General features: G+C 50.6%; 1 protein-coding gene across 1 annotated transcript in view; it reads right to left on the bottom strand.

The window, feature by feature from the left end:
* LOC121879932 (protein groucho-like) overlaps positions 1 to 14,109 on the bottom strand; it is a 75,909-nt gene that overhangs the window by 46,580 nt on the left and 15,220 nt on the right. Inside the window, exon 3 of the mRNA XM_042386750.1 lies at positions 3,751 to 3,789. Within this exon, the coding sequence (XP_042242684.1) occupies positions 3,751 to 3,789 (39 nt within the window). The remainder of the gene's footprint in view (positions 1 to 3,750; positions 3,790 to 14,109) is intronic.

Raw genomic sequence — 14,109 nt, 5'->3', positions numbered from 1 at the left:
AGGATAGGATAAGATAGAGGATAAGATAGGATAAGATAGGATAAGATAGGATAGGGTAGGATAAGATAGGATAAGATAGGATAGGATAGGATAGGATAGGGTAGGGTAGGATAGGGCGGGTCCAGACTACATGAGGTTCCTTGTGCATTGTGTTATATACCTGCAGGAGGCGGTCATAACCACCCCACCTGCTGCTGCCTCCTACATCTGTACCACCTCCTTGGCCTCTCTTACTGGTCCATCAATCATGTCTATACACACCTCATTATGGCTCTATCATGTCTATACACACCTCATTATGGCTCTATCATGTCTATACACACCTCATTCTGGCTCTATCATGTCTATACACACCTCATTATGGCTCTATCATGTCTATACACACCTCATTATGGCTCTATCATGTCTATACACACCTCATTATGGCTCAATCATGTCTATGCACACCTCATTATGGCTCTATCATGTCTATACACACCTCATTATGGCTCTATCATGTCTATACACACCTCATTATGGCTCTATCATGTCTATACACATCTCATTATGGCTCAATCATGTCTATACACACCTCATTATGGCTCTATCATGTCTATACACACCTCATTATGGCTCTATCATGTCTATACACATCTCATTATGACTCAATCATGTCTATACACACCTCATTATGGCTCTATCATGTCTATACACACTTCATTATGGCTCTATCATGTCTATACACACCTCATTCTGGCTCTATCATGTCACACCCAGCTCTATCATGTCTATACACACCTCATTCTGGCTCTATCATGTCTATACACACCTCATTCTGGCTCTATCATGTCTATACACCCTTCATTCTGGCTCTATCATGTCTATACACACCTCATTCTGGCTCTATCATGTCTATACACACCTCATTATGGCTCTATCATGTCTATACACACTTCATTATGGCTCTATCATGTCTATACACACCTCATTATGGCTCAATCATGTCTATACACACTTCATTATGGCTCTATCATGTCTATACACACATCTCTCAATCTGAGGTGAAAGGAGAGGAACGGAAGGCTATTAACTCCGGTTAGTATGAAGGTTGAGCAAAGACCTCGAGCGCCAAACACACACACACACACACACACACACACACACACACACACACACACACACACACACACACACACACACACACACACACGGCATCAAGAGGTCGGTACAACTCACATTAATAGGACAGGTGTTTGAAGGTGGAGAGAGAGAGAGAGAGAGAGAGAGAGAGAGAGAGAGAGAGAGATAAATGAAAGGAGAATAAAACAATAAAGAATAAGATACAATATATATATATATCTTATTCTTTATACAGTATATATACCACACTAAAACCCCACTTAACAAACAAACAAACAAATAAATTAACCAAAATGATGATAATTTTCCATCCACAGAAAACACTAAACAAATTTCACTCTTAATGACAACACACCCTCCTTTCTCCCCCCACCCCCTCTCCCCCACCCCTGCCCCCCTAATAAGCCTTAAGGTCGACGGCGCTACGCTTGAAAAACTCTTCCCACTTTATTAAATCATTTTGCGGACACAATATCGCCCCAGCAGACCGTGACTGAGACCACTAAACGGTGCCGGCCCCCTCTGAAGCTGCTGCCGCCCCCGTCCTCAAAACATTGTGACTCTCTCTCTCGACCAAACTTGGAGGTAAAGAAAAACCAAAACAGTTCTATATTAATTAAGTATATTATGCCAAAACACAAAACCTGGTCCTTCTCAGGCTCCCCATCCCACCCCTCTCACTATTCCGCGACCCCTTTCCTTCTCCAACCCCTCTTCCAGCAATTCGGGTCTCCCCCCCCCTCCCTGTATCCTCCCCCTCTCACAGTCCACTCCCCTCTCCCCCAACCACTCACACACCCTCTCCTCCCCTGCCACTCAGCGCCCCTCACCCCCGACTCATCAACCAACCGCAAGAGAGGGGGAGGAATGAGGGGGAGAGAGTGGGGGAGGAATGAGTGGGGGAGCTAACATGCAGGATATAATTACCTCCGGGGGATAAATCAATGTAATGACAGGGGAGGGGGGGGGAGAGGGACACCTGCCCACTCATCCGCGTAAATAAATCCAGGAGACAATTGGGTGAGAGGGAATGTGTTGGTCAGGAAGGAGAGAGAGATGAGGAGGAGAGAGAGAGAGGGTAGAGAAGGGAGGAGGTGAGGGGAAAGAGGGGTAGGGGGAGGGAGTCGGTAATCGTTGCTCTTGACCAACACCATCCTGATTTATGCTTAAAAAGGGTCGTGTTATCACAGTCATTTGTCATCATAACCACCAATGTTCTTGTGTGTGTATAAATGTGTGTGTGTGTGTGTGTGTGTGTGTCTGGCCAGAACATCAACACACATCACAAACACTATACATAATAAACTACTCATTAGTTCACTTCAGTAAATGTTATTTGTCAAAAGAACAATAAAAAAAAAACACTTAAACAAACAGTAAATAAAGCACAAGAGCAGAGATAAATTAAGAGAAGGGAGAGATAAACAGAGCCATCACCAGTGCAGGCAGGTAACAGGGGCCAGGTGTACACGACCCGCCACACCTCGTAAAGGCCGCCTCCCACAGACTGTTCCCCCTAACACTCTTCTTTTTTTTTTATTGTTTATTGGGCACTCCCCTACATCCTCGTGTAAGGTGAAGCGCAGAAGCGTTTACAGTGCCCAACAGGGAAGCATGCTAAGTTCATGCTTGCCTTTATGTCTCATGAGTCAAGGGCGTAGAAGCCTGAAGAGTCAAGGGCGTGGAAGCCTGAAGAGTCAATGGTGTGGAAGCCTGAAGAGTCAATGGTTTATGTCATCAAGTCATTGGAAGCTCCAACAACTTGTCCCTGAATACGAATTCGCAACTTTCGACTTACAACAGGTACCTACTGTACTGCTAGGTGAACAGGGACTAATGGGGGCTAGGAAGTAAGTCCAAACAACTTCCACCGGCCCGGGAATCGAACCCGTGACATCTCACTTGCGAGGCAAGGTCGGTACGGCTTCTACCACCGATCCCCACCCTAACACTCTCGTTAACAGTATCAACGAGGCCAAGCTGGGTCATGACCTAGTGTACCCCCCCCCCTCCGGCTGTCTCTCTGTGCTCCTCCACCTGATGTATGTTGAACCTTCACCCCCCCCCATCCTCTTCAGGTACACACCCCAGAGTCCCTCCTGGGGTTTAGCAAATCTCAGCCAAGTGTGTAAGTCAAGTGCTATCAGGTGGTACATGGGTGATGGCTGTCTCCACCAGCTGCAACACTTGAGGTCGAGCCAGCAGGGTGAAGCGACGGTGTGTGACGCTCACGCTGTTTAATTAATTCATGACAAAACACACCTGGGTCCTCTCACCCCTCCATGATACGTGCCCAGGCCCCAGCACCCAGGCCCCCCACACCACACAGGCCCACCAGGCCCCACAGCACCCAGGGCCCCCACACCACACACAGGCCACCACACCACCAGGCCCACACCACACAGGCCCCATACCACACAGGCCCCAGCACCCAGGCCCCACAGCACCAGGCCCCACAGCACCCTTTTAGGCCCCACACCACCCAAGCCCCACACCACCCAAGCCCCACACCACCCAAGCCCCACACCACCCAGAAAAAGCCAAGCATTACCCAGGTCCCGAATGGTTACTTGTGTTTAGGAAGAGTTAGTAAGGAAAAGGAACGTGAGGTAACAGTACAGTACTACTCACCGCTGTACTCACATCCCTCGTTGAAGCGACCAGCTGAAACTGATCAATGTGATACAGTATAAGCCCACACACTACAGTATACAGGACATAATGTATTGGTTTGTATTCACACAGTATATAACTACAGTATATCCAGGACAAGCCAAACCACACCACACCACTCCCACCATGATGCAGTTTCACTCTCACCATCAACACTATATCATGTCCTAAAACCCATAATATTTAAACAACAATAAAGTTAAATTATGTATTGTGCTTCAGGACCCAAATCCAAGTATAAAGTATAGTGCTTCTGTAGTGCTTCTCTCAGTGTAATCAATCCTGCTTCATCATACACACCATCCCTTCACTTTAGCTACACAACACATTGAAAATATGTAAATAAATCTGAACTCATCATTAACTGGAACTGACACACACACACACACACACACACACACACACACACACACACACACACACACACACACACAAAGCAACACACACACACACATTCTTGGTGCGTTTAACCAGATAAAGTTACAAGGAGGTGAGAACAAGGTATCATTAATATTGTTACTTCTTAATTTGTTAACTTAAAATATGCCTCTATTGTGTTTTGGCCACCAATTAGTTATTAAAATATGATAAAAAGTGTGTGTGTGTATGTGTATGTGTATGTGTGTGTGTGTGTGTGTGTGTGTGTTGCCAGATGAAGTCCAATAAAACTGCCCCATACACATAATTATAACTCACTCTTGTTCAATAATAATAATAATAATAATAATAATAATAATAATAATAATAATAATAATAATATATTTCAACTCTGCAATACACATCAAGAAGAAGAAGAAGTAGAAACGTGGTCAGTAACAATACCATTAAGAGTGGCATAGAGGTTGAACATGTGGCTATGCAAATTATACCCACCTCTCTCTCCTCCGCCGTAACAGAATCCTGCCCTCCACCACAACTAACCACCTGAGCGTTACATGAAGAGCCCAAATTTGTGGGTTACCTAATTTAGCACGACGCAACAACATAGCCGGCACGCACACACGTAAGTCTCCCTCTTATCGCCTCCCTTGTCAACACAGCTCAGGGGAGGGAGGAGGAGGGTCGCCAACGGGATTTCCAAAACTGTAAAACTTCCTGACAAAAACTATGAACAGGGTGGGTGGGTGGGTGGGTGAGTGGGTGGGTGACACAGGGGCTACTATACTGTATACACTTGATAATGAGCCACTGTTCAACCACCTGTCCAACGTCTTAACCCAGGTAGGTATAAGGTCACCCTCGAAATGAATTTATACTGTCATAAGTCTGGGGGTTAAACACACACTCACACTGTCTCTGTCTATTTCCAGCCCGTCAATTAATTTTAATCGTCTTAGATTTGACCGACATTTTAACGAGCTTGTGAAAACGACAGAGATTATTGCTATACCATGAGCCGTCAACACTGTCACACCGTGTTTACTTTTCACCCCTTGGCCACACTCTTTAAGGGGAGGGGCGAGCCAGGTGCAGGAGTTGTGCTTGCCAAGAGGGGGCGGGGGGGGTGAGAGGTGGGGGGATTGTGGATGGAAGACAGATATGGTGAAGGCAGAAGACGAGGAAGGATAGAAGGATAGAGGAACAGCTGGTTGGGTGTGTTGGTTTAAGAGTCCGGCCGCCAGTTGACGGCGTAAGCTGTCGTTCAGAAGCCTTCAACCCCCCCCACCACCTCCTCACTCTTCCGTTTACAGAATAGAACACACACACACACACACACTGACTCCCCACACACAAAAACCTAACCTAACCCCTCACGTACACCACACCTGTCTTCTCTCATGTATGGTACAAGACACACAACCTTGCCCAGCCACACACCCCCCCACTACGTTATTACTCCCTCTCCTCAACACCCTTCTCGCTACTGTGTTTAGGTTAGGAAAGGGAGACCTGGAGGGGGGGACTAGATATTAAATAAATACGTTCAATGAAAACAACTGATGGTACGGACCCTCCTCCCTCCCCCCAAGGTAAACAAACACCACGTCCTGCTGTCCCTTTAAATACACTTCAATTCTCACTCTCCACTTCACCTCATCACTCCCTCCACCCCCCCCACCTACCTGTCTCCCTCAACAACTTCTATTACCCACCTGTTGTATTTACGTCAATCCATTACGTGATGACTATCTATATATACCAACTGGCGATAACTTACCTACAGCCTTACACGACCCAAACCACCTGGCCCCACACACACACACACACACACACACACACACACACACACATTTTTTTTACACCTCCCTGTTTACACCCTTCGCGTCCCCTCCCCAGCCTTCATTAATGTTAGTGGACCGTGAAAATAATGTCTTTCTATATAATATCAAGTTCCATTCTGTTTTCCTCTCAATTATAAATATATAATTAGTTTTTATTTATCATTACTGAAAACAAACAAACTCACCCACCCAAACACACTACCACAATCGGTACACTAAAACGACCACCACCACCATTAAGGCAACAACAATCACAGCCACTACCTACAACAATCCCTGCCATGTCAATCACCACCATTAACCGGAGAAGTAACCACAATTTCCTAAAGGTATGAACTCCATTGCAGCGGCCACCACCACTAACTACCACTACTACAACCACCATTATCACTACCACACAACCACGAAGAAAAACAACCCAACAAAACCACAATCTACTACGACCACCAACATTATCACCGCCACCACAACAATTATCACCATCATCACCACCATTATCATCATCATCACCACCACTATCACCATCACCACCACCATTATCACCATCATCACCACCACACAGTCGCCATCATCACCACCATTATCACCATCATCACCACCACTATCACCATCATCACCATCATCACCACACAGTCACCACCACTAACCCAACCAACCTTATAGCGAAAAAAAAAATATTTGCCCCACTAGAGATAAAAGAGACATCGGCATTTAATGAGTGAGAACGCTGGCACGGGGTCTCTCCATCAGTCACGGGGTCTCTCCAACAGTCACGGGGTCTCTCCACCAGTCACGGGTCTCCATCAGTCACGGGTTCTCCATCAGGCCGTCTTCCATCAGTCACGGGGTTCTCCATCAGTCACGGGTTCTCCATCAGTCACGGGTCTTCCACGTCACGGGGTTCATCAGTCACGAGGCTCCAACAGTCACGGGTTCTCCATCAGGTACGGGTCTCTCCATCAGTCACGGGTCTTCCATCAGTCACGGGGTCTTCCATCAGGCTCGGGTTCTCCTATCAGTCACAAGTCTTCCATCAGTCACGTAAGTTCTCCATCAGTCACGGGTTCTCCCCAACAGTCACAGTTCCATCAGTCACGGGGCCTCTCCATCAGTCACGGGTTCTCCAACAAAGTCACGGGGTTCTCCACCAGTCAGCCTCCATCAGTCACGGGGTCTCCATCAGTCACGGGCTCTTCACCAGTCACGGGGTCTCCATCAGTCACGGGGTCTCTCCAACAGTCACGGGGTCTCCACCAGTCACGGGGTCTCCACCAGTCAGGCTCCAACAGGTCTTCCACCAGTCACGGGGTCTCCACCAGTCACGGGTTCTCCATCAGTCAAGGGGTCTCTCCACCAGTCACGGGGCTCTCCACCAGTCACGGGGTCTTCCAACAGTCAGGGTCTCCATCAGTCACGGGGTCTCCATCAGTCACGGGGTCTCTCCACGCACGGGGTCTCCACCAGACGGGCCTCCACCAGTGATGAATTGTGTGGCAAACAGGACCCGCCCTCTTAGGACACTTCATTCTCCCTCCCAAGTATGATGGATAAGGAGAGGGGATCGGTGGTGGAGGGGATGAAGGAGGTGGTGAAAAAAGGGGGAAAGGAGGGATGAAGGAGGTGGTGGAGGGGAAAAGGAGGGATGAAGGAGGTGGTGGGGGGGGGAAAGAGGGAGGGGTGGTGGTGTGGGACGAGGGCGATGATGATATAGATAGGGGTAGAGGGAGATAGAGGAAGGAGGTGGAGGGGGGGGGAGGAGAAGGAGGTGGACGGGGAGGAGGAGGAGGGGAGAAGGAAGACGTAAAGAGCCGATAATAAGACGGTAAGAGGAAGTAACTGAGAGGTAATTATTACAGACATAGACCAATCACCTCCCCACTGCCACCCCTGACTCATAACGGCCTCTAGTGACGCTCTGAGGTGGAGGAAGGAGGGAGGAAGGAGAGAGGAGGAAGGAAGGAAGGAGGGAGGAGGAAAAGGAAGGAAGGGGAAAGGAGAGAGGAAGGAAGGAAAGGAATAAGGAAAGAAGGAAGGAAGGAAGAAGGGGAAGAGGAGGGGGAGAGAGGAAGGAAGGAAGGAGGAAGGAGGAGGGGGAAGGGAGGGGGGAAGGAGAGGGAAGGAGGAAACAAAAAATTAAAAAACAGAAGTTAATAAATAATAAAAAATAAAAAATAAAATATCAATAAAAACAGTAAAATAAAGTCAATGAGGCAACGAGACCATCTATACATTAACCCAAAATCCTACAGTAACCATAAAGTGAGATAGAGTCAAGTCCTAAACACAATACAGGATACAGTGAATGGTTTATATAGGTCAACAAATGGTGTATGGTGACGGGTGGTGGAAGGTGTGAGAAGGGATAATGAGTTATTGTGAGTGTGGGATGATCCATAGTGCCTCCCACATTTACAATAACAGGCCTCAACACGCCTTTATACCCACCCACACCCACCCACCCCACACCCACACCCCACATGACGCTGCTGGTGGTGGTGATGGTCGTGGTGCTGCGCCCTGCTACACAATGCATGCGGTGGACTGCGGCCAGGTACAAAGGTTGAGCCATCCGTTCACGCCCCGCCTGCAACATCCGCCTCCTCCCCACCAAGCCACCTCATTTCTTCTGCCCCCGCCGCCACTGTTCAAACACACACACACACACGGGAGAGGGAGAGGGAGGGGGGGGAGGGGAAGGAGAGGGGGAGGGGGAAGGAGAATCACGGTATCAGGTGATGAACTCCTCGTCAACAACACCTTAACCAAACATCACGTCGATAAAAACATAAAACGAGAAGAAAAACACGAGAGGGAGGGGAAGAAGGTGGAGAGAGGAGGGGAAGGGGAGGGAGGGGAAGGGGAATGAAGGAAGGGGAATGAATAAAAGGAAGAAGGGGAGGAATGAAGGGGAAGGGAGGAGGGGAAGAAAGGAGGATGAATGGATCATTACGCGGAGATCAGACACTCCAGCTTATTTCAGTTAGATTAAACCATCTCTAACCTAGGTGGCGTGAGACGTTAATCAGTGAGCAACTGGGGAAGCTCTAATCATCAGGTGAACTAAGCTGGGGGGAGTTAATCATCAAGTGAACTAAGCTGGGGGTGTCTAATCATCAAGTGAAATAAGCTGGGGATGTCTAATCATCAAGTGAACTAAACTGGGGGGTGTCTAATCATCAAGTAATCCAAATCAACAATCACAATAATCAACATGGGCGTGATGAGTTAGGCTGCCCCACTTACACTCACTCCACCCTACCCCCACCCCTACCCACCCAAACTGTAGAGCCCAACACCCAAAACAAACCTCGTGTATATATCCATTATTTTATTTTTTACGCGCATTTCACTTCCATATTTCAACATTAATTCCATTTGGGGAGCGTTCCAAACATTTATACGGAGCGATACATTTATTTTTTTCCCAATTACTTTACATACAAACTTTTATACACATAGCTACACAGATACATACATACTTACACAGATACATACTTACACATAGATACATACTTACACATAGATACATAAATAAATACATATAAAAATCAGGATACTACTACTACTTTCCTGTCATACATACATACATACATACGCAAAGATAGATAGACAGACAGATAGATAATATACATAACTCATTCATACATACACACACGGCTGAGTACAGTGCTGGCTGGTGTAAGTGGGAGCTTGTTGACAGTAGTGGTGAATGTAAACAAACTCTTTGGGTCCATAAAATATCGAATTTGTTCCCAATACTTGAGTAATAGTGGTGACTGGGGGGGGTGTAGTGGTGAGTGAGGGGTGTAGTGGTGACTGAGGGGTGTAGTGGTGACTGAGGGGTGTAGTGGTGACTGAGGGGTGAGGGTGACTGAGGGTGTAGTGGTGACTGAGGGGGTGAGGGTGACTGAGGGGTGGTGGTGACTGGGGGGTGGTGACTGAGGGGTGTAGTGGTGACTGGGGTGTAGTGGTGACTGAGGGGTGTAGTGGTGACTGAGGGGTGTAGTGGTGACTGGGGGATGTAGTGGTGATTAGGGGTGTAGTGGTGATTAGGGGGTGTAGTGGTGACTGAGGGGTGAGTGGTGATTGGGGGTGTAGTGGTGATTGGGGTGAGTGACTGAGGGGTGTAGTGGTGATTGGGGTAGTGGTGACTGAGGGGTGTAGTGGTGACTGAGGGTGTAGGGTGATTAGGTGTAGTGGTGATTAGGGTGTAGTGGTGACTGAGGGGTGTAGTGGTGACTGGGGGGTGGTGGTGATTGGGGTAGGTGACTGAGGGGTGTAGTGGTGATTGGGGGGTGTAGTGGTGACTGGGGGGTGTAGTGGTGACTGGGGGTGAAGTGGTGACTGGGGGTGGTGACTGGGGGTGGTGGTGACTGGGGGGTAGTGGTGACTGGGGGGTGTAGTGGTGACTGGGGGTGTAGTGGTGACTGAGGGGTGTAGTGGTGACTGAGGGGTGTAGTGGTGACTGAGGGTGTAGGTGACTGAGGGGGTGTAGTGGTGACTGGGGGATGTAGTGGTGACTGGGGGGTGTAGTGGTGACTGGGGGGTGTAGTGGTGAGGGGGTGTAGTGGTGACTGAGGGTTGACTGAGGGTGTAGTGGTGACTGAGGGGTGGTGGTGACTGAGGGGTGTAGTGGTGACTGAGGGGTGTAGTGGTGACTGAGGGTGTAGTGGTGACTGAGGGTGGTGTGACTGAGGGGTGGTGGTGACTGAGGGTGTAGTGGTGACTGAGGGGTAGTGGTGACTGAGGGGTGTAGTGGTGACTGAGGGGTAGTGGTGACTGAGGGGTGTAGTGGTGACTGGGGGTGTAGTGGTGACTGAGGGGTGTAGTGGTGACTGAGGGGTGTAGGTGGTGACTGAGGGGTGTAGTGATGATGAGGTGTAGTGGTGACTGAGGGGTGGGGCGGTGACTGAGGGGTGTAGTGGTGACTGAGGGGTGTAGTGGTGACTGAGGGGTGTGGAGTGGTGACTGAGGGGTGGTGATGACTGAGGAGTGTAGTGGTGACTGAGGTGTAGTGGTGACTGAGGTGTAGGGTGACTGGGGTGTAGTGGTGACTGAGGTGTAGTGTGACTGAGGGGTGTAGGGTGACTGAGGGGTGGTGGTGACTGAGGGGTGTAGTGGTGACTGGGGGACTGAGGGGTGTAGTGGTGACTGAGGGGTGTAGTGGTGGTGGGACTGGGGTAGTGGTGACTGAGGGTGGTGGTGACTGGGGGGTGGTGGTGACTGGGGTGTAGTGGTGACTGGGGTGTAGTGGTGACTTGGGGGTGGTGGTGACTGGGGGTGTAGTGGTGACTGGGGGTGTAGTGGTGACTGAGGGGTGTAGTGGTGACTGAGGGGTGTAGTGGTGACTGAGGGGTGAGTGGTGACTGAGGGGTGTAGTGGTGACTGGGGGTGTAGGGTGACTGAGGGTGGTGACAGAACCATATACATGTACAGTAGTTGTGTCAAGAATGCTCAAGGTCGATGACAAGTACACCGTTAACAATGACCCCAAAAGGCTGGCTGGCTGACAGATACATAGACAGACAGACACTCACTCATTCCTCTCACGTACACACACACACACACACGACACACACACGATCAATGGCCAACCAGACTTCATCACAATTCAATCACCGGCCGCCAGTTTCAATCACGTCGGCCAGAATGTTCCATCAAGAGGCAAATGTTCTCATCAACCCCCATCACTCCCCCCACTCTAAGGCACCCCGACCTCCTACCCTCCTCCACCCCCAACATCATCTCTCCTCCCTCCTCTCAATCCCGACCTCCCACCCTCCACCACCCCCCAACATCATCTCCTCCTCTCAATCCCCTACCTCCTACCCTCCTCCACCCCCAACATCATCTCTCCTCCTCCTCTCAACCCTGACCTCCCACCTCCACCCCCCAACATCATCTCCTCCCAATCCCCGACCTCCCACCCTCCTCCACCCCCCAACATCATCTCTCCTCCTCCTCACCCCCCGACCTCCTACCCTCCACCACCCCCCAACATCATCTCCTCCTCTCAATCCCCCTCCTACCTCCTACCCCTCCTCCACCCCCAACATCATCTCCTCCTCCCAACCCCGACCTCCTACCCCTCCTCCACACCCCAACATCATCTCCTCCTCTCACCCCCCTGACCTCCTACCCCTCCACCCCCAACATCATCTCTCAATCCCCCGACCTCCTACCCCTCCACACCCCCCCCAACACCATCTCTCCTCCTCTCAATCCCTCCACAACCCCCGGCCCTCCAGCAATAACAGCGGAACCAGTCCCATAAATCACAGGTCAGTGGAGCCCTCTCGCAATTACATAGTATTACATTACGCATGCTATCAATCACACTACGTCCTTCAATAACCGTCCTGGGGTGGGAGGTGGGAGGTGTCCTTGCCATAGCTCCCCACCCCACTGAAGAGGACTCTTCCGGTGGTGATAATCTACTGACAGAGTTTCCGACCGACTGAGTGTGTACTGTGTTGTGTTGATGGGGGGATAGGGAGGATAGGGAGGATAGGGATGGGGAGGAAGGGAGGCGGCACACTAAGACACAAAGAAGTGGTAAGAGACAGAATTGGTAAGTGGTGAATGAGAACTCTCGTGTGTGTGTGTGTGTGTTGTGTGTGTGTGTTACCTCTCTACACCCATACCACCTCTACACCCATCACCACCTCTCACACCCATCACCACCTCTCTCACCCATTACCACCTCTCCCCACACCCATTACCACCCCCTACACCCATTACCACCTCTCACACCCACACCACCTCTCACACCCATACCACCCTCCACACCCATTACCACCCCCACACCCACACACCTCTACACCCACACCACCTCTCACACCACCACCACCTCCCCCACACCCATTACCACCTCACAGCCATCACCACCACAGCCATCACCACCTCCCAAGCCATCACCACCTCCCCACACCCATACCACCCCCCACACCCATTACCACCCTCTACACCCATTACCACCCCCCACACCCATCACCACCCTCCAACACCCATCACCACCTCTCTACATCCATTACCACCCCTACACCCATACCACCCCCACACCCACCTCTCTACACCATCACCACCTCTCTACATCCACCACCCCCACCAACCCACACCACCTCTCTACAACCCACACCACCCCCACACCCACACACCACCCCCACACCCACCACCCCACACCCACCACCCCCACACCCACACACCACCCCACACCACACCACCCTCCACATCCACACACCCCACCCACACCACCCCCACCCACACCAACCTCCCCACACCCACCACCCCACACCACCACCCCCCACCCACACCACCCTCTCCACACCACCACCACCCCTACACCCATCACCACCCCCACACCCATCACCACCTCTACACCCACCACCCCCACAACCATCACCACCCCCACACCCATCACCACCCCCCACACCCACACCACCCCCACACCCACACACCCCCACACCCATTACCACCCCACACCCATCACCACCTCTACACCCACACCCCCTACACCCATTACCACCTCCACCCATCACCACCCCCCACACCCATCACCACCCCCACACCCATTACCACCTCCCCCACATCCACACCACCCCACACCCACACCACCCCCCCACACCCACCACCACACCCATCACCACCCCACACCCATCACCACCCTCTACACCCATTACCACCCCCACACCCATTACCACCTCTACATCCATTACCACCTCTCTACACCCATTACCACCCCCCAACATCCACACCACCTCCCACACCCATCACCACCTCTACACCCACCACCTCTACACCCATCACCACCTCTACACCCATCACCACCTTCACACCCATCACCACCCTCTACACCCATCACCACCCCCACACCCATTACCACCCTACACCCATTACCACCTCTCTACATCCACACACCCCCCACATCCATTACCACCTCTCTACACCCATCACCACCTCTACACCCAACACCACCTCTACACCCAACACCACCTCTCTACACCCAACACCACCTCTACATCCATTACCACCCCTCTACACCCATTACCACCTCTACATCCATTACCACCTCTCTACATCCATTACCACCTCTCTA

Source organism: Homarus americanus, unplaced genomic scaffold (assembly GCF_018991925.1).
Source record: "Homarus americanus isolate GMGI-L3 unplaced genomic scaffold, GMGI_Hamer_2.0 scaffold29478, whole genome shotgun sequence".
Classification (NCBI taxonomy): Eukaryota; Metazoa; Arthropoda; class Malacostraca; order Decapoda; family Nephropidae; genus Homarus; species Homarus americanus.
The sequence above is the reverse complement of the archived record's forward strand: the minus strand, read 5'-3'. Positions and strand labels throughout refer to the sequence as shown.